The 23,585-nt window shown below is 41.6% G+C and overlaps 2 protein-coding genes across 2 annotated transcripts in view; both read left to right on the top strand.

Annotated features, from left to right (window-relative positions):
• LOC111227847 (oxysterol-binding protein-related protein 10-like) overlaps positions 1-10,610 on the top strand; it is a 40,754-nt gene extending 30,144 nt beyond the window's left edge. The window contains exons 4-9 of the mRNA XM_022753572.1: positions 2,237-2,383; positions 3,890-4,409; positions 7,430-7,616; positions 8,919-9,101; positions 10,253-10,406; positions 10,593-10,610. Coding sequence (XP_022609293.1) covers positions 2,237-2,383; positions 3,890-4,409; positions 7,430-7,616; positions 8,919-9,101; positions 10,253-10,406; positions 10,593-10,610 — 1,209 coding nt within the window. The remainder of the gene's footprint in view (positions 1-2,236; positions 2,384-3,889; positions 4,410-7,429; positions 7,617-8,918; positions 9,102-10,252; positions 10,407-10,592) is intronic.
• Positions 10,611-16,243: 5,633 nt separating this feature from the next.
• Positions 16,244-23,585, top strand: part of LOC111227777 (gamma-glutamylcyclotransferase-like) — an 11,662-nt gene continuing 4,320 nt past the window's right edge. Inside the window, exons 1-3 of the mRNA XM_022753485.1 lie at positions 16,244-16,252; positions 19,578-19,732; positions 19,813-19,958. Coding sequence (XP_022609206.1) covers positions 19,622-19,732; positions 19,813-19,958 — 257 coding nt within the window. The 5' untranslated portion in view covers positions 16,244-16,252; positions 19,578-19,621. The remainder of the gene's footprint in view (positions 16,253-19,577; positions 19,733-19,812; positions 19,959-23,585) is intronic.

The raw sequence follows: 23,585 nt of genomic DNA, 5'->3' as shown, positions 1-23,585 counted from the left end.
GTGTGTCTCTTGATGTTTGTTCTTCCTGTCTTTGTCCTGTTCCCTCCTTGTTGATTGTCTGCCCCGCCCTAATGTGTTTCACCTGTGTTCAGTCACCCTTGCCTCCTTTGTGTCTATTTAGTCTCTGTGCTCCCCCTTTGTCTGGGTCAGTCTGTGTTTGTCATCTGTGTTACCTGTTCATGTTCCTTGTTACCTTGCGCTTGGGCTTCCTGTTGTGTTCCCCTGTTGTATCCTGTTCGCCTGCATTTTCAAGTTTGAGTTTTCACCAAATTTGTAAGTTCTTTTGTTAATTAAACAGTTTGGCACTCACCCCCATGTGTTGGCTGCATTTGGGTCCAAAATGAAATTGTGCAACCAGTCTTATTTTTTTGGCTGCATCCACTCACTAACGTAATGAGTCTAGATTGAAGAGGAGAGCAGGAGGTAAAGGAGGAGTTTGGTGCTTTGATGCCCAGTGTTGACACTGCAGATGTGGAGCGCTGATGAACATCCATCATGATATTAGAATTAATGCGGAGGCCGTTCTGCGTTTGGTGTAATGTTCAGACACAGAATGAACTTCAAATAGGTAAATAATATTCTATTTTATTGTCTCATGTGGCTTTTTGATTGTGGGCAAAACCATGACCCTCCCCTGACGAAGACTAGAGGGGAGGGTCCTGATGCTGTTATTCCTCTAGTGTCTCACAGTCATCAGTTACTAAAGATGCACACTGCGTAATAAGTAAACATTCTCTGACGATAGGTCGGACAGAAACTCAGGTTTCTGCAATTTTCAGAATGCTGAGGTTGAATGATGGACAGGTAGGACAGAAAAAGGATGTGTGAGTCTGTGCTGTGGGCCTGGCTGCTCCTCCCTACATCATGCATCAGGAACAACAGGATTAATGACTCTGTGTCACCTCAGCTGCTGCAGATGGAGTGACCTGTTTGTTGCAGAGCATGCACCATGATGGATGGAGATTTCACTTCCAGCAGTTTTAAACTAAAACTAAACTAAAAACGATTCATCTTTTCCTCTTTCATTCAGACAGAGTTGTTTGATGACATGATCCTAACCGGATGTTCCTGCGTCTGGAGATCTGGGAGCAGAGACTGAGAGCCAGTCCAGTCCTGTTCCTCTGGTCTCCAGCTGAGTGAGTACAGCACAGTAAACAGGCACAGACAGGTGTCACAGAGGGAAATAAAGGTTGTCCTTTCACCTGACCAGGTGATAACACTGTTGACCTTCAGTCCTCCATAACTCCATGTGCAGATATCAAGATGCTGCTAAATGCAGGATAACTGGTGTATGATGTCACAGTTGAGGATAATGTGATATTAGCCTTTAGCTTGTGAATTAGAGCCAAGTTAAAAAAAAAAAACCACACAAACCACTGCACTGTTGAATGTTATGAAATAACCATTTTACAGTTTAACAGTATGTATGTGGACAGTCCAACATTCATCAAAGCCACAGGCGGCAGCTGAACGCTCCATGTGCATTAACCTGCCGCTACAACAGCTTCATTCACACCTGATTTCTGAACCACCTGCAGTTTTCGTTCTTCGTCTCACAGATGTTGGATGGAGTCGAGGTCAGAGCTCTACGGAGGCCAATCAGGTTCCTCCACACCAAACTGAGAACACCATCTCTTTATGGATGGTGGTGTGTGAGGGCAGAAACCACACCATAATTGTCTCAGATATCATTATTTACTGTCTCATAAAGATTTACCTTGACTGGAACTACCACCACCATGAAAAACACTGTCAACCTTAAAAACACATGAGGAGACTTTATTGTTCTGGACTTCCTGTACTGTGCTGATACAGGAAAACGTGCTTTGCGACGCAGCGGTGTAGGCAGGCACAGATGGTGACTCAGAGCGAAAATCCTCCTTAGACCACACCGTCTCATTTCCGTTCGGCCTTCGCACCGACGACAGCTACGAGCCGCCGTACCTTCTAGACTGCGTCTTCCGAAGGATGCGGCCCCTGAATTGGGACACAGCTTATGTCTGGTATATAAATGCTGCTGCACAGTATAACGTGTAGTCCACACTGTTAAACTTAATGTTTTTTGTTCCAGGTGGGGCTACAGCATTAAAAATCACTGCTTCATATTCAGCCAATAACACAGATGTTATTTCTCATGTAAACAGATTAGTGGCATGTTCTCAAAATGAGAGAGTAAAATCACTTCCCCTAATGAGCTGATTTGTGTCTCCACCAGCAGGGACAGCAGCAGGGCCAGACCAGCAGCCCGGACTCCCTAGATCACAACGACGAGAACACAGACTCAGAGGACAATGAGGAGGAGGACCTGGGAGTCCTGGACGACCAGCGAAGCATCATCATTCACCTGCTGTCCCAGCTCAAACTGGGCATGGACCTGACACGGGTGAGACTCTGGTTCTGCATTCATCATTTTAGGTTTGAAGTAAATGATGAAAACACACGTCCAAGCTTCCTGACAGCAGGCAATCCTCCCTGACTTAGTGTCTGTGAGCAAGTCAGTGAGACGAGCTGAGACTGATCCTGTACCCAGACCCCCATCACCGGTCCTCCAGTGCATAGGGAACTGAAGCAAGAGGCAAGTTAACACAGCACAGGGTGTTAAAAGAGGGAATAAAAGTATCAGAGAAGTGACAGTCCCCCAGACAAAATTCAAAAATGGTACGAGACCTTTTTTTCTTTCTGTTGGTCCATTATTCTACAATATAAGGAAGAACATATCCTGTGCTGTCAGAGTATCTCATTGTAAGTTAGTCCAACCAATTCCATGTGCATAAAAACAACAAGCCTAAACATGAATTCTGTCATTGATTATGTCATGACATGTCGCCATCACTCAACTGTTGAACTTTTATAATCTCAGGCTTTGTTTAATATTCCTTGAACCCCCTACAGGGATTTAGAACACATGATAAAGTTTAGTGAGTTTAACATAAATTAAAATCTTGATTTTAAATTCTAAAATCAATGTGATGTTTTCAAATATTCCCATGATATTTCTCTTCTCTTCTCATCAGTATTGAATTTAGACCTTGTGATCTTCTCTTTATGTTGCCCTACAGTAACATGTTCTGAGTTTATGATATTGTTCTGTGAGCTGCAGTATTATAGAGACTGTGTGTTCTGTCACCGTACAATGGGAAGAGGAACCCACATCTGGATTAATACACCCAGCCCAGGACTGCAGACCAGTGCAGTGGGAGAATACACATGTTTTCAGTTGCAGTGTATCGTGGTAAAACTAGAGGCCAATACACCAGTAAAAATAGCACAAAGTGTATGTTGTGTGTTTTCTTATGACTTTATTTACAACTTTTCCTCCACCCCTCCCCTCTGTGGCTTTAGTCATCTGCTCATGTGACTGCGGTGACTGTTTCAGACCAGTGAGCTCAGGCTGATTACTGATGGACCAGTGCTCTGGATCACATGGATAATGTGCTGATAGACGGTGTGCAGCAGAAGGGGGGCACTGACTTTGAATACCTAAGACCTCATGTGAGGGGGCTGTAGGCAGATTATGAAGGGCTGAGGACCTTGTGAGCCAGCTCTGTCAGTAGAACCATGTTATTCATGCACTCATTTAGACAGTGGGGACCGAAAGTCTGAGACCAGTTTCAAAATCAACTGAATGTAAAGGTGTCAATGCTCCCATTAATACAGAAATCCTGCTGATGGACATGGCTGTGCAGTTTATTTGATCCCATGAATCACATTGTTGATCAGGTTTCTTTAGCTCCCTCCAGACTTTTACCATCAATCCTCACGTTGAAACCAAAAGCACCTCTTTTCATAGACCCACAACACTTATAGGACAAACCTTGTAAGCCAAGTTATTATAATAAGCAGGAGACCATAGCTTGTCCAGACAGACCTTGTGTTAACCTGGTCCCAGGTGGTTCTCCCCACGTTCATCCTGGAGAAGCGTTCCCTACTAGAGATGTACGCCAACTTCATGGCTCACCCCGACATGTTCCTGTCCATCACCTCCGGCTGCACGCCAGAGGAGCGGATCATTCGCTTTGTGGAGTACTACCTGACTGCCTTTCATGAGGGCCGGAAGGGTGCTGTGGCCAAGAAGCCCTATAACCCCATCCTGGGAGAGAACTTCCACTGCTCCTGGTACGTGCCCCGGGACCGCGTTCGACCTCTCAGGACTACCAACTGCTCTGGTCCCAACTCAGCACCCACAGACACATCAAACCCTCCCAGGTCCTCACAGCTGGGGGTGGACGGCAGCAGAAGGAACTCGGACTGCTATTGTGTTCGCTTTGTGGCAGAGCAGGTGTCCCACCACCCACCGGTATCAGGCTTCTACTGTGAGTGCAAGGAGAAGGGAATGTGTGTCAACACCCACATCTGGACCAAGAGCAAGTTCATGGGCATGTCCGTTGGAGTCTCTATGGTCGGAGAAGGTAAGAGAACATGTGACCTGTTCTGAAGGATGAGGATGTGATTGATTTTCACAGCAGTGCAGAGGAGTTCTGTGTTGGTACTTTTCTGACCTTGGAGAGTTGTGTTTCTGTTTTTTGATGAGTGTGTAACTGCTCACACTTATATAGACTGTGTGGACTGCTGCTGGTATAATGCTAGCCTTGCTAACTCCAGTAGTTTAACCCACATTATCTCCTGCCGATTACTGAGTAGCGTACAAGTCACTCGACGGTGCTCTCATCGCACTAGCTGATGGGATTGGTTGATTTTATGGTCTGTGTGAGTACTGCGTAACCGTGACACACTCCTACATGAATGTGGGGTACCAACATTATTTTTCCATCACTGATGAGTTCAGCTTTTCATGAGCAGATTCTTCTCATCTATTGCATATGCACTAAAACAATGCAATGGCTTATGGGATTGATTGACGACCAAACAGGCGCACTTTGACCAAGCCTGGTAGAAAGTGCATATCTTCTAGCTTTCGTATTTAGTATAGTATTTCTGTCTTATCATGTATCTTATCAGATATGAGTATATGTGTCAATATTCTGCTTTAGCATGACACCACAGAAACATTTTTCACATTACCTATGGATAGAAAACATAAATCAAATCCATCACCAGTAATGATCGTCAGAGTTCTGACCTTTTTAAACGTTGACTTGTTCTTTCTTTGTTGGTAATCTTTGATCATTTCCGTTGTGTTTATGCTCACATCAGAACTTCATGTGTTCATCTAACTGCTGCAGCAGCACATGTCTCTGCCCCAGGGACTCACTGCTAACTGGTGCAAATATCATTGTTTGACAGTCTGCAGCTGTTCATTACCTAAACGTGTGTGTGTGTGTGTGTGTGTGTGTGTGTGTGTGTGTGTGTGTGTGTGTGTGTGTGTCAAAGAAAAGCAGGACAGTGTGGCTGGCCAGTGAAGGTTGGCTGTAGGCAAATGGCAATTAGGCAGCATGAAGCATTTATTATCCTCCTGAGCCCTCAGCTCCTCAACACTGATACAGATGTACAGTATGGTCCTGACTGCACGTGTGTGTGTGTGTGTAGTATCAGACACAAATACACACAAACCTGTCACTTCAACTGAAGGCTCAACTCAGTTCCTGCTCTTTCTGTTTAGGTTGTGACTCTTCACAGTGAAGCAGTTTCTAGTTCACTGTGATTATGAACAGTTGATTTTATCATGTACCTCCTCTCACCATTGATGGTGTCCTCCACCCTGAGCTTCTGCCTTCATTGTCCAATGGCAGCTCTGAACCCATATTTAATTTTAAAGTTTTCTCCAAAACTATTTACAACAAGGAGGTATAATTATCATTGTCATACAAAAAATAGAACAGTAAAAAGCAGCTTTGTCTAATCCAGAGGAGTTCAGAGTCCAGTCTCTGAGTGTCCTTTCAGAATTAAATAAAAAAACTGGATAGTGGGTCCAGGTGGGCGGGGCTTGGGGCGTGGCTGTGAGCAGTGAGTGCTTTGTTGTGACATCACAAAGTTCCAGAAGTCCAGACGGTTGGTTTTAAGGCTCAGTTTCTGAATACAGGCTGTGTGCATTTCTCTGTGGACTGAGGCTTTGATACTTTCACAGTATTAATACAGAGCACATGACAAAGAGGGAATGAATGGAGCAAAAATAAATCTGTGTCATCTGAGTACAAAAACCTAACTTTCTTTCAACTTCATTTGTTCCTCTGAAGCAAACTGTTACAACTTCAAGTGTCCCTGTGCAACACAGGCGCAAACTTAGTACCTACTTCCTACATAGAGCCAATTCACATAAATAATAAATAAATCATATGAATAATGTGTGCAAATAAAACATATTCAATGACAACATAAATATATTTATGGCAGTTAAAGGAGCTTTATTTTCAGTCTGACCTCCTCATAAAGAAGAACAGGGTCAGAGTAACACACACTGTTACACACCGACAGTTCTGTGATGTGGTGTGAAAACTGCTCAGATCCCTTCATGTGAACAATTTGTGTAAATCAACCTGTGTGTGTGTGTGTGTGTGTCTCTGTCTCTTGATGAAACAGATGTGGGTGTGTTAGACCTGGGCACAGGACAGCTGTTTGTTATATAAGCAGCAGGGGAGCTGGACAGGAGCTCAGGAGGGGCAAACAAGATCCAAGGCAAAGCAGGAATCAGACTCTAAATCACTAATGTAACTGTAGAGATCCAGCTCCACTGATGTTCACCTGCTCAGAAAACACGTGTTATATATATGTGTTTTTTATATATATGTGTTTTATATATATTTAACTTGAAAGAAAACAAAGGATCAAATATACATAAAATGTTGCCTATATAATTTGACTTGACCTGAGAATTTCCACTGCATTATTGCTTCTTAATAAAAGTATTCATATCAGCGCATATCAGAGAATATATGCTGATATATCTGGCTGACCGATAAGTCGGTCTAGCTCTAATTATTCTAAAAGTAACTGGACACTTGACGACTAAATGTTTGTTGAGCAGCTGTGAGTTGTTTCAACATTAGTTCCATTTAGACCGAGGTGGAGCTTCTGTCAATGTGAGGAGTAAAGAGGTGAAGAGGATGATGAGGATAAAACACAAAGATCTTTAAGAGAGAAATCAAAGGTTGTTGAGTGTATCCTAAATAATCAGCAATTCACATGGAAACTACATAAGAAAGAGCTGGTCGACCGAGGAGAACCCCGGCCCACAGGTTGGTAACCACTGATCCACAGAGGAGGAACCACACCTTTGACTCACTTGTACTTGTCTTCAGTATTTTGGGTTTGTTAGTTAGTTACTTTATACATTTCAGAGGAACATCAAACTTTTTACCGCACTACAATAATCCAACTGTTTTACTTTGGTGTCAGATTTTTCTTCTATGTACATTGTTGTCTCCGTCTTTGTCTATCTAACCACTAACATGATTTATTTTTCCAGTAAATGTGTCTCTCAGCACAGTACCTCTCAGAGGCGATTCTCCTTCACCTGTCCTGCTTCTCCCAGGTGTGCTGTATTTGCTGGAGCACGACGAGGAGTATGTGTTCACTCTGCCCTGTGCCTACGCCCGCTCCATCCTGACCGTGCCGTGGGTGGAGCTCGGGGGAAAGGTCACCATCAACTGTGCCAAGAGTGGGTACTCTGCCACCGTCACCTTCCACACCAAACCCTTCTACGGAGGAAAAGTACACAGGTAGGCAGAGCGATCCTCCTGAGACTGCTCCACCCCTGCTGCACCTCTCCTCCACCCTCAGCACAGACACGTCAGTCTGGAGCCAGGAGATGACAGGTGCACACATGAGAAAATGTGGTTGTCCTGTGTGTCTATACCTGTTGCTGCAAAAATGTGACTTAGCTGGTAGTCATGGCCTACACGTGTTCAACTGATGTAGTTCCACGCGATAATCCACTCTGCTCCGTTGTAAAGCTGAAAAAATACAAACTTATTCCACATGTGTCACAAGCAGATTGAATCCAGTGTTTCCTGGCTAAAATAACTGAACATGACTGGACATGTATGAAAACTGTATGACTCCACAGCTCATCCAGTCTCCACTGGATTCCTTCCTTCCACAGCTTAACTGGAGGACATGTGACAGGTGCACTCTCTTAAAGTGACAGTACCTGATTACTAAAGAAAATGAATTAATTCAACTATACAATACATGAAATATAACCTATAGTCGATTTTAAGTCATACATGTTTATACATTATGATTAATTTACTTTTACCGTTTTAAATCCAAAAGGTATAACTCAAAATTTACATCTTCTAGGAATGTTATAAGAAAACTATGAGAAAAACATCAAGCTAATCCTTGTCTCATACAATACCAGTGGTGGAAGACATATTCAGCCCTTTACTGAAGGAAAAGTGACAATGCCACAATGTAAAAATCCTCCATTACCAGTAAAAGTCCTGCATTCAAAAGTTTACTGAAGTAAAAGTACAGAAGTATCATGAGGAAAATGTATGTGAAGTATTGAAATAATCAGAGGTGAACAGAGTTCACAGCTCCATCACTTGAGTCACAGTGTAGATCCTCCTGGACAAATACTACTCCAATGATAGGGAATGTTGTTGTATTGTTACACATTTACAGAACATAATGACACTGAAACAACCTGCTGACTGATTGACTGTAGAACCTGTAGAATAAAGAGACTGCAGGATATGATACAGAGACTGTAGACATGGACATAAGTATGGAGGCCCTGAGAGCTCAACACACTGCAACTTAAGTAAACATGCAAATAGACAAAACACAAACAACTATATCTGTCAAATTTATGTGGCGACGTAGATAAGCAGCATAAACTTGAAATACTCAAGTGAAGTATAAGTACCATAGAATTGTACTTCAGTACCTGAGTGTCTGAGTGTAAGCAGATGTCTGTTGATGGCAACATGAAAAGCTACAGGTGGACAGTTGTTCACCCTCAGATGTGTGTGAGTCCTGACGGCTACACGCCTGTGTGTGCTGTTTTCTCTCAGAGTGACAGCAGAGGTGAAACACACACACACAGGAAACATAGTGTGTAAGGCACAGGGAGAGTGGAACGGCGTCCTGGAGTTCACCTACAACAACGGAGAGAACAAGGTGATCGACACGTCCAGGCTGCCTGTCGTCAAGAAGAAGATCCGGCCCCTGGAGAAGCAGGACCAGTACGAGTCGCGGTGAGTCGCACACGTGTGTGTCTGTGTATCACACCATCAGCACTGTGGTCTGTGGCTGAACAGGAGAAACCTCCTGTTTGAGACACAGAAGATGCTACGAGTTGTTAGCCTGCTCTCTGATACACTTCAACTCCTTTCAGAGCTTCAACTCACAGTTCAACTTTATTCCCTCTCATATCTTTAGCTTTTCCTCCAGATCCAACAACAATCAACATCATGATCTGTCAATCTTCTTCTTTCTGTTCTGTTCATTCCACTCCTCCAGGTTTATGTCACTTCCTGTGGTTGCAGAGGTACGACGGAGTATTAGGGCCATACTGAGGGGAAAAAAGAAATCTTGAGATTACAAGAAAAATATGGATGATATATGAAATCTAATGAAGTAATGTTTAAACGTTAAATTCAATTTTATTACATTTAAATTAATGTGTAAAGTAAAAGAGAGACCAAAGAGCAGAGAGAGAAGTTTAGATGTTTATAGAGCCACATTCGCATTAATACATATTATTTTTAAAACTAATGCTAATCCACCTGAAAACACAAATCACATCACCATTTACAAACACTACGTAGATGCTGGTGCAAACAGGAAGCAGATTGTCTACTCTGCAGTTGGTTAGTTGCAGAAAACAGAGAAAAAGTAAAGACAGTTGTAACATTAAAATAGAGAATGTAAGTGAACAACAGCTGCTAGCAAAGACAACAAGGTCAGTAACACTTCATTATCCATGTGTTCACCACTGATAGTCGAGGCTGATGAGAGCCAATCAGGAGGAGAGGCAGCTGTCTATGTCATCGCCTGCAAAGGTCTCAGTTTCTGTCTGTCCAGACAACAACACAATCCCAGATCTTTCAAAATAAAACAGGTCCAGCAGAGTTTCTGAAAGCCTCCGAAAAAAACTACTCTTCAGATCCTCTGTGTGGGCGACATCTCACTCCTCTCACATTACAGCAGCTTCATCTGCTCTGATGGTTCATCAGCAGCTGGTCTCACGCACAGAAATATAAATCTCTATGTATTTGTAGAGACTAACTCGGAACAATCTATCCTACAACAACACGGCTGCTCCAGATGCATGATCCTGCACATGATGATGATGATGATGTTTCTCATGCGTAATAATGACAGTTGTTGTGTTTCCTGTGTCCAGGCGTCTCTGGCAGCACGTTACAGCATCTCTGAAGTCTGGGAACATGGACGCAGCCACAGAGCACAAACACTGCCTGGAGGAGAGGCAGCGCAGCGAGGGCAAACAGAGAGCGGCCGCCAGAGTCCCCTGGAAACCCAAATACTTTATGAAAGAGGTGAGGAGGAGCACACCTGAGTGACATCACTGCCTCAGTGACAGAAGCAGGTTTAGATCAGTTTCTCACTTTCTGAATGGAAGAGAAGGGGCGGGACTGACTCTGTTGGCTATGGTTGATATCATGGTTGTGTCATTCACTACTCCCTTGGTCATTTTCTCCGCACTGTTTTTTTCTATCTTTCAGCATGAGCGCAATGCATGATGGTATATATTGCTTGGTTAGTGACTATCGGTTGTACAATACTTTTAATGCTGCATTGTGGGATGCTATGAGTCCACGTTATAGGGTATAATAATTCTCACGATACATTCAGACAGCACTAGAAAATAGATACTTTATTTATCCCCTAGGGAAAATTCATGAATGACAAAGTCACTATATAGTGAACTATAGAGGGAGTAGTGAGTGATTTTTGACACAGCCAATGTGTAATGAAGGAACCTTGTCACTATGTCTACAGTGACACAGTGCTGCAGGGATGAAGTGTTTTTGCAGACCAACCCTGAAGTTATCATCACGCCGGTTCCCTCCATAAACAGCCAGTGGGATTTTTCCATTGTCTTTTGGATTATTACAGGAAATAAACAAGAGTTTATGACACTGACAGGTTTAGTTCAGCAGGATCATCTTCACTAATGAACACCACTTCATGATGTTTGAAGCCTAAATACAATCAGCAGAAGTAAAAAGCTATTGTTAGACCATAAACCAACTACACCACGGTCACATGACTTCAACATCACCACCACTAAACTTTTAGCTCTGACCTTCTACAAAAGCCTTTCCTCTTACAAAGTCAGTAACAGTTTGTATAAACACAACGAGGCTGTGAAGGTGGACTGGTGAGTAGATCAGTTTTCATGTTCACTGTGATGACGTTTAACGTCCCCGACAACCTCTGCAGTCTCATTTCCACTCATTAGCAACCGGTCTTTTTTAAGAGACGTAAAAGCTTAAAGAAACCAGGACTGAACTCAGAACTGGGGTATTTACTGACGTATTTTATATAAAACGTCAAAATGACTTGAGCTTGTGTTAACACAGACCTTATTTCAGTGATCGAACCAAAAACACATTCAACAACCCAGAGACTTCAGGACGAGGGAATCTGAGAGGCTAAAATGCAACTATTGCTGGTTTTTATGGTTCATCAACACTAAATATAAACCTGACCTCAAACTACCTGGTCGCCCAGGTCGAGGTTGTAGGGACAGTAGTAAAATCAGTTCTTTTAAAGGGTGTTAAACTACAGAGGTTAACCCCACCCTCTCTGACCCCGCCGTGTGTGTGTGTGTGTGTGTGTGTGTGTACACACAGGGTGAAGGCTGGGTATACCACAACCCTCTGTGGAAAGCTCAATGACCAGGAGCCATGGAAGCAGCTGTCCACTCCCAGACAACGAAGTGGGACGATCAGGACCAGGGACTGGCTGAGAGACATGGAGAAAGAGAGAGAGAGAGGAAGAAACAGAGAGAGAAGAAGGGAGAGAGAGAGACTCTCTGTGTGCTGGAAGAAGAGGTGCCAAAGGCTTCCAGTGGCAAATGGACACTAACAGTCTCTATTTAATCAGAGACCTGTTTGTTGAGCAGTGAGGTGAGGCAGATTTGACACAGCCACCTTTGAGAATACAGTAGGTGACAGTAGATAACAGTATCCACACACAGTGACAGCGGGACTTAGTCACTGCCTCTCACTTTTCAACTGTTTGCACAATTAAACGAAACAAGTGTCACAACAGATTTGCACAATTCACTGTACAATAGATACGATGAGCCACAACATGGTGAAGTGATTATCTCTGGTATATATCTGTCAGTGAGTGAACAGCTGATTCTCATAGTCCACATGTTGTAAAGACCAGGGGCCAGTTGCACAAAACACCTTAAGTTTTCTACTAGTTGAGTAAATATGGCACTTAAGGTTGAGTTTCTCCTCAGCTGAGGTTGTTGCACAGAATAAGGAATAACATTAAGGCGTTTGCAGAAATGAAAGAGATTTTACAGCGGTAAAATTCTACAGTTACAATGGAGACTGTTGGTTTGCTGGCATTAGCACTCGTGATACCTGTTAACTTCTCACCTATATTGTCTCACAAAATTGGCCAGAAGAAAGAAATGTCTTTTTAAAAAATGACATTAAAGAAGTGGCCACTCTGTCACCCTCGTCTTGTTTTGATGGAAACTCCACCGCAGTGTTCAGCAGACGGTCAGAGCACCTGACACTCTGTAAATGACACAGCACACTGTTGATCAATGGACATGAAATACTTCACCAATAATTGACTGGAAACACCCTGAAGCATAAAGCACAGAGCAATCATTAACTGCAGAGGAGCTGGAAGAGCACAGCTGCTGAAAGTGGACTGATCCAAATCATAAACTGACTGCTGATCAAATCTATTAATCAAAATCAATTCCTCGTTGTTGAGGGTGAACATCAGGTTCTTTTCATCTATCGTCATGAAGTCAGCCATGTTGCAGTTAAGATACAGTCAGAGGTACCTTAAGTTTTTTTCCTTAGTTTGGTTGCTAAAAGCTAAACTGATTTTAACATATTCCTTAAGTTTAAGACTAAGATAAGGAGAAAACCTTAAATACTTAAGTGAACATTATAAGGAAACCTTGAAGAGAAGATGTGTGTTTTGTGCAACAGTTTTTATTTTAAGGAAATCTTAATTTGGACTTTAAGGAAAATGTTAACTTAAAGTGTCTGTGCAACCGGTCCCTGAGACACCAGAGTGTTACAGCCAGACCACTGGGTCAGTGCAGTTACATGGGGGGGTGCCTAGTCAGCAGTGTGCGGACCTAATGACAGCGTTCCAATGAGGGACAAACCAAGAACTGAGACAGGGTGTTGGGGGATGATCTGTGGTGGCTGTACCTCAGGATCTGCTGCTGACGTCTTGGTGCCAGACTCCACTGGGACCTTCGGAGGTCTGGAGAGTCCACAAAGGACCAGCAGCATATAGGACGGGGGGGGTCACTGCACAGGTGTGAGCAGTGTATAGTCAGACAGATGTCATGTGAAGGTGAAACTGATGTAAACTTCATACAACAGAGGAGGCTTTTATCTGAGCTCATCCTTCATGTTCATTCAGGGAAGGCTCCACACTCAGAGCACACACATCACTCTCACTATAATTCATCCTCATCTAATAAAACAGTGGCTGCAGAGCACGTTCAGCTGTGTCCACATTCAACCAGCTGAGGATCTGCTGCACTTTGATCCTGAAGATGGAAACAGGTTTTAGCTTTAAAGTGTCCGTTCACTCAAATCACTGCAGAGGAAACTCTCTCCCCTCCCTCCAGTGCCGTCTCTTCATGCAGATACTGGTGTTTTTCTGTGTCCAGGTGATCAGATATGTGCCTCTGAAATCTCTGCCTCCATCTAAATTCAACAACATGAATTCATGTTTCTCTGCTAACAGCACGGTATTGTAGTACAAATTATATTTAAAATGTCAGCAACAGAATACACAGTGAGCAGTGTTCCAAGGAATTGTTCCTTTAGAGAACAAATCCTGTCAGTTGTCTTTAGTCATAGTTAAGGCTTGTTTTACACTCTAACTAGACATGCAACATGGTTACCATCATGGTTACCATTATCACTGACTGTAAGCGGGAAACTCCATTTATTTTATTGTATTTACTGTATTTATTGGAGCTGACTTTTTACATTCAAACATGGTTCAGATCAATAAGTAAATCCAGTTATCTGATATAATAAATGAAAGTGTTAGCTTTGCTTGACTTCAGGTTTCCCTTTTTATTCAGCCTCTTACTTTGAATCCTGTGGTCATTATAGATGAGTGATCGAAGGAATTTATTTCCATTCATATTTGAACGTGCAGTCCGGCCACAGTTCCATCTCTGGTTTCCAGGTCTCAGGTCTGATTTGGCTGACTTCTGATCTTCAGCATCTCCAGCTCTAAAACTATTTTTTTCGGTTCTCAGTCTGTGGTAGAAGAAATCTTATCACTGAAGTCTTTTTTTTTTTCTTTTTTTGTTTAAATCCATCAATCAGTCACACTGGAGCCAACATCTTTTATTCTAGTTCGTATTCACCGGGGATGTTTTAGTAGGATGTTCTGCAGCATCATCATGTACTTTAGACCAGACACACCCAAACACCTTGTCCTCCATCTGAACATATACCGAACCTATGCAACACTTGACTGTAGACAGTAGTTCCCGGGGGGGGGGGGGGGGCTGGGGGCTGGGACTGGGAGTTAAGAAGCTCTGTATTTGTTCTAAATAAATATCTCTTATCAAACCTGCTGTCTCCTGGATTCTTAGTTGTCTTAACACATGGTCAAGAGAGTGGGATGGACATAGTGGGAGGTGAAAGAAGTTATTAGATGTAATACTGTACTCCACCACTAGTAAAAAAAAAAAAAAGAAAAAAGAAAGATATTAATCAATCAATCAGACTTTATTTGTTTAGCACTTCAATAAATGGCAATAAAAGGAAAACAAAGATAAAAAAATAAAAGAAAGATAAAAGAAATGATTGTTCCCTCTGAAATGTAGGAAAAGTGTAAAGTTCATCGGCCTCCCAGTTGTACTTCTTGAGTAAATGTTTATTTACTTTTCATCACTGACATGTATAAAGTATAAGATCTGATCTGAAGCCCACAGCATGGCTCTGAAAGGGCAGTACCTACAGTCTGAAGATGCATCTCTAAAGAAATGTTTCCAGGTAAAGGATGGTGAACACAGTCCAATATGGCCGACCACTGGTGGAACAGTGGCGCACAGTCAAAGATGGACAGGATACTGCCTCTGTGTGGAAACTGTCTCTCAGTGCATTACTGTGTACATGCTGCCATCTGCTGAGCAAAATGAAACAGCACCATAAAGGTTTAAGTTATTCCCTCACAGGATGGCTGTTTTCTAATGAGTGATCAAACAATGACTCATCAGTTCATTTATAAGTCATCTAGGACAGGTGAGGAACACTGTGATGAATTCAGTCATCTTTAAAAATGAAAATGATGTGTTTGTCTTGGTTGCTGAGGTTAAACGCTTGATCCTGATCCAGGGTCAGCAGGACGACGACAGAAAGACAGGAGCCCCACCCTCAATAAACTGTAGCTGCAGGTGGGGAAGTGGTCCTCACAGGTGCTGATGAACACTGGATTCAGATTTGGATGTTATGGCCTGAACTGACAGAACTGTCCAACAGGCTGGCAGGTCATCTCCCAGTCTCTTTAGTGCAGTAACCCTCAAGTGGAAAACAATTAAAACCAATAAAAAAAATGTTTTTAAAACACAGCAAATTGAAAGAAAACAGAAGATCCAGACTTCAACCAGAACACAAGGGGGAGGGGGTTTAGAGATGAGATATGAGACAGGAGGCATGTACTTTTATGTCTTGATGTATGATGTCAGTTTATTAGGAACACTCAGCCAAAACTAAGTCAGTCTGGTACAACAGTCCTGCAGTAAATCCTCCTCTATGACGATTACAATAGAAATTAATTATTAAATTAATTGTAATTCAACCATGTGTATTGAAGCTTTTTTTTTAATTTATTCATTTATTTATTTATTGCATTTATTTTTCATTTGTTTATTATTATTATTGTTGTTGTTATTATTGTTTTTATTTCCTTTTTTTTATTATTATTATTTATCTACACTCAGAACAGAACAGAACCCCCCATCCCCCCGTTATTTTCGTTGTACTGGTTTTTATGCTGTTTGTAGGCAGGCAGCTCTTGGTCAGCCCAGGTTGCACTGTAGGGTCCTAGAATTAATGTGCCGGGTTACTATAGTAACCAACAATGATAGCGCGGCTTCTTCTTCCTGGTCTACAGAGAATGTTTTCCGTTCGTTCAGAGTGTAAGTTATTAACGGCGTGATATATAATATATTTTCTGAACTGGTTTCTGCTGTGTGTTACTTTGACTCACTCACCGTTGATCTAATGCTAGCCAACTAGAAGTGTTATATTGCATGTGTGTTAATGTGGAGTACTAACTAAGATATTCTACTATCCTCCTCTGTTTACATAGCATTTATGGGATATAGCGTATGTAGCATCAATGTATTTAAATCTGTTCAACTTATAGCAAATTTAAGTCCTACCTTTTTAGTTTTATTCATACATTTAGGCTGTTTATGTCCCTTTATTCCATGTTAATTTTCTGGGTTGTTTTCTTTTAAATACCCGGGAGCGTGTCTATGTTCCCACAGCCCTATGTTAAGAAATATGGGACCATAGGGTTTCCTTTTGAGAAAAATCTTAGGCCTTGTCCACATTAACCCGGGTAAACATAAAAATGCACATTCACAATGAAAACGATCTCCATCCACACTAATCGTTTTCAGAACGCTTTGCATCCACGTTCCACGGCGTCTTCACATTTATCCACCTCAGCTATCGTTTTTGTAAAGCATCGTTTTCAGTTTCGGAATTCACCGTTCTAATGTGGACGGAAGGGCTAACCGGATAAATATTACCCGGGTTAGTGTGGACATGGGCTTATGGGAACATATAAGACTGTGGGAAAATAGGGCCTAATTTTCAAAACATTCTTAGAAATGTGGGAACATAGGGCTGACCCCAAATACCCAATGTTTGACCTAGCTCAAGTGGCCACAACAATGGGGAGACATGGTAAACAATTGATAAAGAATAGTTTTATTAAACTAAATTAAGATGCCACCTTAGATTACTGGTAATCAGTAAAGTCAGGAGTGTTTGCACATGAGTGGAGAACATGGGTGCAGGTGTTGTGATTATTAGATATTATCTTATCTTTATTATATTGTCCTTTATTATTATTTTCGTTTGGTTCTGTTTTATTATTTTATGATTTTATCTGTAACTTTCCGTTTCTTGTTTCCTCATTGTAAATGAATGAGATTCATCATAGAGTTTCTTTAGTTCCGGTTATTGTTTTATTTTTATTGTTTTTTATTCATTTATTTATTGAATATTACGTTGTTTGTCTGAAAAGTGCTTTACAAATAAAGTCTGATTGGTTGATTGATATGTTGGAAAACTATGCTGAATATTATCTGTGCTGCTGCCAATCACTTAATTCTATATAAACAACTGAGCCTCCACTGTCTGCTGCTGCTGTGGTGGTTAAAGTGGTCCCAGCATTACACATCACAAACTCACGTCTTTAACGCTTAGTGTGTCTGTAACACAAATGAAACAAACTGCCATGTAGACTGGTTGTCTATACTGTGTTCACTGCCCTTCACTGACAAACACTCAGTTCTTGTGTTGGATGATAACAGCTGTCATTGTTTGGTGTGTAAGCTGATCTGTAATTAATGAGTCAACTTAATTTGTGTGTGAAGCAGCAGATGTGTTAATTTTTTTTTTTGTGGTATCAGTTTGCAGCTCAGATGTTTGTGACCCTGAACAGGATAAACAGTTTATTATTAATCTATTATATGATCAGACTTTGTCACCAGATGTTGAAATAACAAACATCAACAGAGTATCAATAAATCACCACATTACATAAGATGACAATGAGCAGCCCGATCATCTGTATGTTATGAAGTATCACAATTAATTCCACCTACTCCATAATCCTTGAGTAGTTGATCCAAGAAGCACAGAGTTATTTGTGTAAAGGCAATTAAAGCCCAAAGCTCAATGATACACAAACACACACAGAAACCACAGAGTTCTGGGTTTACACACAGGTTTGTTTTTCTGCATGAGGTGATACAGTGTAAAGTACAACACACCAACAGCGTCAGTTGACATCTGCAGCACGCACCACGCACACAAGAAGTTGTCATGGTACAGTAGCTGGAATGTGCTGATCTGCAGAGCCAGTGTTATAAAATTACAGCTACTGTGGTGCAGCAAACACACACTGACTGTAAGACAAAGCATCAGCTGTCACTGGAGCCCCGAGGCGGCATTTACTTTATTTTTTAATTGGATTTAAAATGGTGTTGATGGGAATAAAATACAAGTTTATTGTCCTCTGTAGATTAATATGACAAAAACAGAACTCAGGTCACAGCCATCAGTGTCATGTAGCTGTATGGTTTTCATAATGAGATACAGGTCATCAAGGTGGGTTCATGATGGGGTGATACCATGGTGTTCACAGAGATAAATGCACTTTCTTCTCTAAGATCATCCCTAATCCAAAGGACAGAATCCAGCTGGAGGATCCAGCACATCCAGCTCCCTCAGTGGGTCCTTCACCCCTGCTGGGACCACAGTGGTGGTAGTCAGATATCACTGACATTCAGCCACATTCGTTGTCTTACAGTGATCAGCCATAAAACCAAAGGGAAAAATAAACACATCCTATAACACATTAACCGTGTATCATTTGCATCAACCTTTAATCAGGAAATCAAACTTCTTTCATCTCACCTGGACTCCAGGATGAACTGATTAGACTAAGGTGATCAAAGGTCAAAGGTCAAGGTCAGTGTGACCTCAGAACACACTTTTTAGCCATTACTCAAGACTTCACACAGAAATTGTGACAAACTTTCACACAAATGGTTCATATTGTACATGTCTCTGGATAAACAGGGATGTCATGTGAAACTAGTCTGAGCGGAGGAATCAGACTATTTTTAAAAAGCTATAATAAACTGAAAACCCTCCTAATATTTATGAGTAGTTTATTGACTTTTTTGGCTGGAAAGCAACAGAGGCCCTGTAAAAAGTAACAGGCCTTTATGTCTAATTCCCTCTGTTTGATATGTAGAGTTGGTCATAGTGGTATTTTAGTACAGAGCCTTGTTTTGACCCACTCCGGTTTGCCCTGTTTAAGCATCAAACTCAACACTTCCTGTAATCGTTTCAAATTAAAAGGCCACTAGAATTTCAGTGAACGGAAACCCTTTATCTCTTCAAAGGGCTTTTAATGCTGTGCTGCAGGAAGAGTATTGTCTCATTTCCGGTTGCTGTGTCTGTGTGTGTGTATCTGATCTGTGTGTATGGCTTAGTGCTGTTGGCTCAATACATGAGGTGAACTGTGTATTGTGAGTGTGAATAGGGCTCAGTGGCAGTGCAGGGGATTAGCATGAGAATGGTGTGTGAGTGCTGGAAGGCCAGTACTTCATTTCTGCCCCTGTGCAGCTCGTGCTCTCTCACCTCCGCCTTCTGCTCCTCCAAACTGTGGCTTAGCTCAGTTCTCCACCTCCGTCATTGTTGCCTCTTCATCCTCAGTCTTCCTCGCTCTCATCTTCCTCTTGCCAGAACCTGGTGACAAAATGGAGAGCCACCACACCTTCCTGTACTTTGCATACGGCAGCAACCTCCTGAAGGAGCGGCTCCAGCTCAAGAACCCCTCTGCAACAGTTCACTGTGTGGCCAGGCTCAAGGTACAGTCTGATGTTAGGGGCATCGGCGTCCCGTTCTCAACTGTACACACTTCTGAACTCTGTCTTTTTCTCCTTTTCAGGACTATAAACTGGTGTTTGGGAACCATAGAGGCTTGGCCAGTGACCGGTGGCATGGAGGTGTAGCCACCATAGAGCACAGCCTAGGTGACGAGGTGTGGGGTGTCGTCTGGAGGATGAACATGTCTGATCTAGAGTCTCTAGACAGGTAAAGGGTTCATTCATGAGCTCTCCTGGATTTCCCCCAACTTTTCTCTTGTGAAATTATCATCCACTATATATATATATATATGTGTGTGTGTGTGTGTGTTGGTGTGTTGTGTGTGTGTGTGTGTGTGTGTGTGGTATGTGCGCGCATGCGTGTGTGTGTGTTGTCTGTGTGTGTGAGTGTGTGTGTGTGTGTGTGCGCGCATGCGTGTGTGTGTGTATGTACGTGTGTGTGTGTGTCTGTGTGTGTGTTGTGTGTGTGTTGTGTGTGTGTGTTGTGTGTGTGTGTGTGTGTGTGTGTGGTGTGTGTCAGTCAGGAGAATGTGACATTAGGTGCGTACAGTCCTGTGGAGCTCTCAGTGAAGACAAAGGCCAGGAGCTCAACTGTCCGCACCTACATAATGAACAGCTGTGTGTACGCCCCGCCGTCGCCTCAGTACCTGCAGGTAAGACTGCTGTCACTGTGTCCATGCTCAGAGCACCTTCATGTAAAGCTGCAGGACTGATTCCTTCCTTTTTTTTAATGATTTTTTTTATTGTATTACTTCATGATCCATTTAAAGCCTTGAATGAGACTCAGTTACAAACAAAAATAATGAATCTGATGGGTCAAACTAGATAATATGGAAACAATTTAGGACCAGTGAAGTAAATTAAACTATAGGCATCCAAACAAGAAAAGAAAAGAAAGGAAAATTAACTAAAATATAAAAGTATACCTATAATATATAAAATATCAAACAGGGAAACATAATCAATCCAAATAACTAAAACCAACAAACAAAAAAAAGTTGGGCTGAACCTGCTTGATACTCAAACCCCTTTATAAAATAGGGTGTACAAGAAAAAAGAATATTTGGGGGAAAAAAGGACTGATTCCTTCAATTTCCTCATGACTTATTGTCAGTGGTGGATGAAATACACATAATATGTTATTGGGTCAGTGATGTATAAGGAATTTCACAAAATACACAAAAATAATGATTTTTTTACTTTTGTTCAAATATCACGAATATTTGTGTACACATAAATTCATACTCATATTTTAAATGAAGTGATTTTAGTGTTCTTTTCGCCTAGATGAATTGGCCGTGGCCTTAAAAAAATCTCATGTGGTGCGACAGTGAATTATTTCATTTCCTTAACTTATGCTTAACATTTTTACAGGTTCTCAGTAATATGAAGTGTTTAAAAACAAAGTATTCACTTCTTTTTAGTTTTTGTAAATAATGACCTCATATTTTTGGTTGTACAATGTCACAGTCGCCATCTTAAATGTACTGACAGACTTATTTTTCCGATAAATTGCATAAAAGTGTTATGGATGTTTAAAAAATACATTCACTTTAATCATACTGTATCAGTTTTGAATATTTCGCCACAGAAATGAGATATTTTATTATGAATTTATATATCATTGCTATTATTGGTCAGACTACATGATAATTTTGACACATTAAATGAAGAAAAATTACAAATTCGCGAAGTTTTAAGAAAAGTAAAAGTGAGTACATATATGGGAGAGTTACTACATATATATGGAATCTTTTTGTGAATTTTGAAACCTTTTTTCGGACCCAGACAGAAAAATTTAGGCGTCACGTCATCGTCTATTATTATATGTGAACATTATTAGATTTGAACTCTGATGCATCAATGTGTAAGTGACATTTTACAGTTGAAGCTGCTCAAGCAGGAGATAGTTCATCTACTGTTAGATAGTGGTCTCACAGTGGTCTGAGGGTCCTCACATGAATCTGATTAAAGGCAGAGGAAGAGGGAAAAGAAAGTTTCTTTTTTATTGACATTCACCATTGAACTGATATTTCTATATATAGTCTATAGTATATATATATACTCGTGTTTGTCTCAGATCCAGAATACTTCTTAACAAAGTGCACGTATAAAGAAAAGGAAAACAAAATATTTAAAAGAACCATGAACAGGTAGGAAGTGATCTTTTCTCTATAACAAAATGATTGATTTTGTGAAAATAAAATCAGGCCTATAGTGAAAACCACTTCCTGGTAAGATGTTTACCAGCCACCAGGCAAAAAAAGTCAGATGCACAGTTCTTTCTTAGGAGACGTTCATTCACTGGTTTTGATCTTTTCATGGAACTTGTTGACAAAAAGAAAAACTTTCACTCTGTACCAGTTTATTAGGAACACCTATCTAAAACTTGTTTGCTGCCAATTATTTTCATTACCTGAGTGCAATGAATCTTGGGATAGGTTGGTCCAGGAAGAGAAGAACGCATTTGAAGGAGCTTTTGAAACGGGACAGACGGTCTTCAGATGCAGCCTCTGAAGGATGAGAAGACACAGCCTTTGTGTTAGTGACTCGTGTCCCTTGTGATTTTTGTGGGGGATTCGTACCAGACACCCAGTTCATACACCTGTAAAATACTTCTATATATTTCAATCAGTGGGTCACAGGCTCAGTCACCATTCTGTTACCTCAGTCAGTGATATTTAAATGAAAATCTTAGAGGTTGCCACTTTATGTATTTATATACTTACATATACTTCTGATGCGTAACAGCAACCTTTTGGAGAAACATGTTTTCCAAAATGTTTGTGGTCAAACCACTGAGTAGAAATCAAAGCATCATTTTTAGGAGCTACTTTATCAGCATGTGCTGAGCAGGACAATTTACTTCCTTTACTTACATTTTGCAGTTGAGAAATAAACTGTCCAAACATAACACTATAACTATACTATAACAGTATCACGTGACGACGTGACGAATCAGCAGAGCAACAGGAACAGCTCATATCTCCACTACAGCACAAATTTAAGGATGAGTCTCTTATTGACTCATCATGACTGTTATATTCTGAATCTGAATCCCGAACCTTGTGATGGTAGAGTTATATAGCAGCGACTGATGGATGACAGTGTAAATGACCTTTATAATTGAGCCTCACTCTCTCAGTGTGATGTCAAAACTTGGAGGTTTAATGTTGTTGTTTTGCATCAGGAAACAAAAGAATACGATCATGAATCAGGTCAGAGGCATCATCATCACCTATTCACTCCCACTCATTTCTCTCTGTGAGCATCTGGAATAGGATCAGTCTGCTCACACCCCGGTCACCTGACTGTTGTGATCCCCGGGTCAGAACAGTCAGGACACCCCCCCCCCCCCCCCCCACACACACCCCGGCCCTGTTACGAATCCACAGACCTGACAGAGTGAGTTAAAGGACCAGATTGTTCTTTTGCACATGTGAGAGCTGGAACATGGCTGACAGAAAGAGGGAAGCCATGGCTTCTGCATTGTTGTCAGAGTCACCTGTGGTCCTGGATCCTGATGTACTGTGGCTCAGGACAATACAGGGTCCAGTGCAGTGCAAGATGTGGAGAGACAACAGTTCAGCTATCCTGCTCACTGCACAGTGGTCCATGACCTGCACAGTCTAACAGTCACACTGAGTCCGGTGGGGACTGGGATGTGGACAGATCCCTGTGGACACTGACAGAGGACTGCGGGTAAACACGATGATTTGTGTATTAAGTCTGAAAGAGAATTTGGAAACTTGAACTTGAACCCTATTTTCAAAAACTTTAATAAAGTTCCCGATATGATGTGGGTTTTTATTCTGAATATCAAGACCGTCATGTT

This window comes from Seriola dumerili, unplaced genomic scaffold (genome assembly GCF_002260705.1).
Source record: "Seriola dumerili isolate Sdu_G_001 unplaced genomic scaffold, Sdu_1.0 BDQW01000191.1, whole genome shotgun sequence".
Classification (NCBI taxonomy): domain Eukaryota; kingdom Metazoa; phylum Chordata; class Actinopteri; order Carangiformes; family Carangidae; genus Seriola; species Seriola dumerili.
The sequence above is the reverse complement of the archived record's forward strand: the minus strand, read 5'-3'. Positions and strand labels throughout refer to the sequence as shown.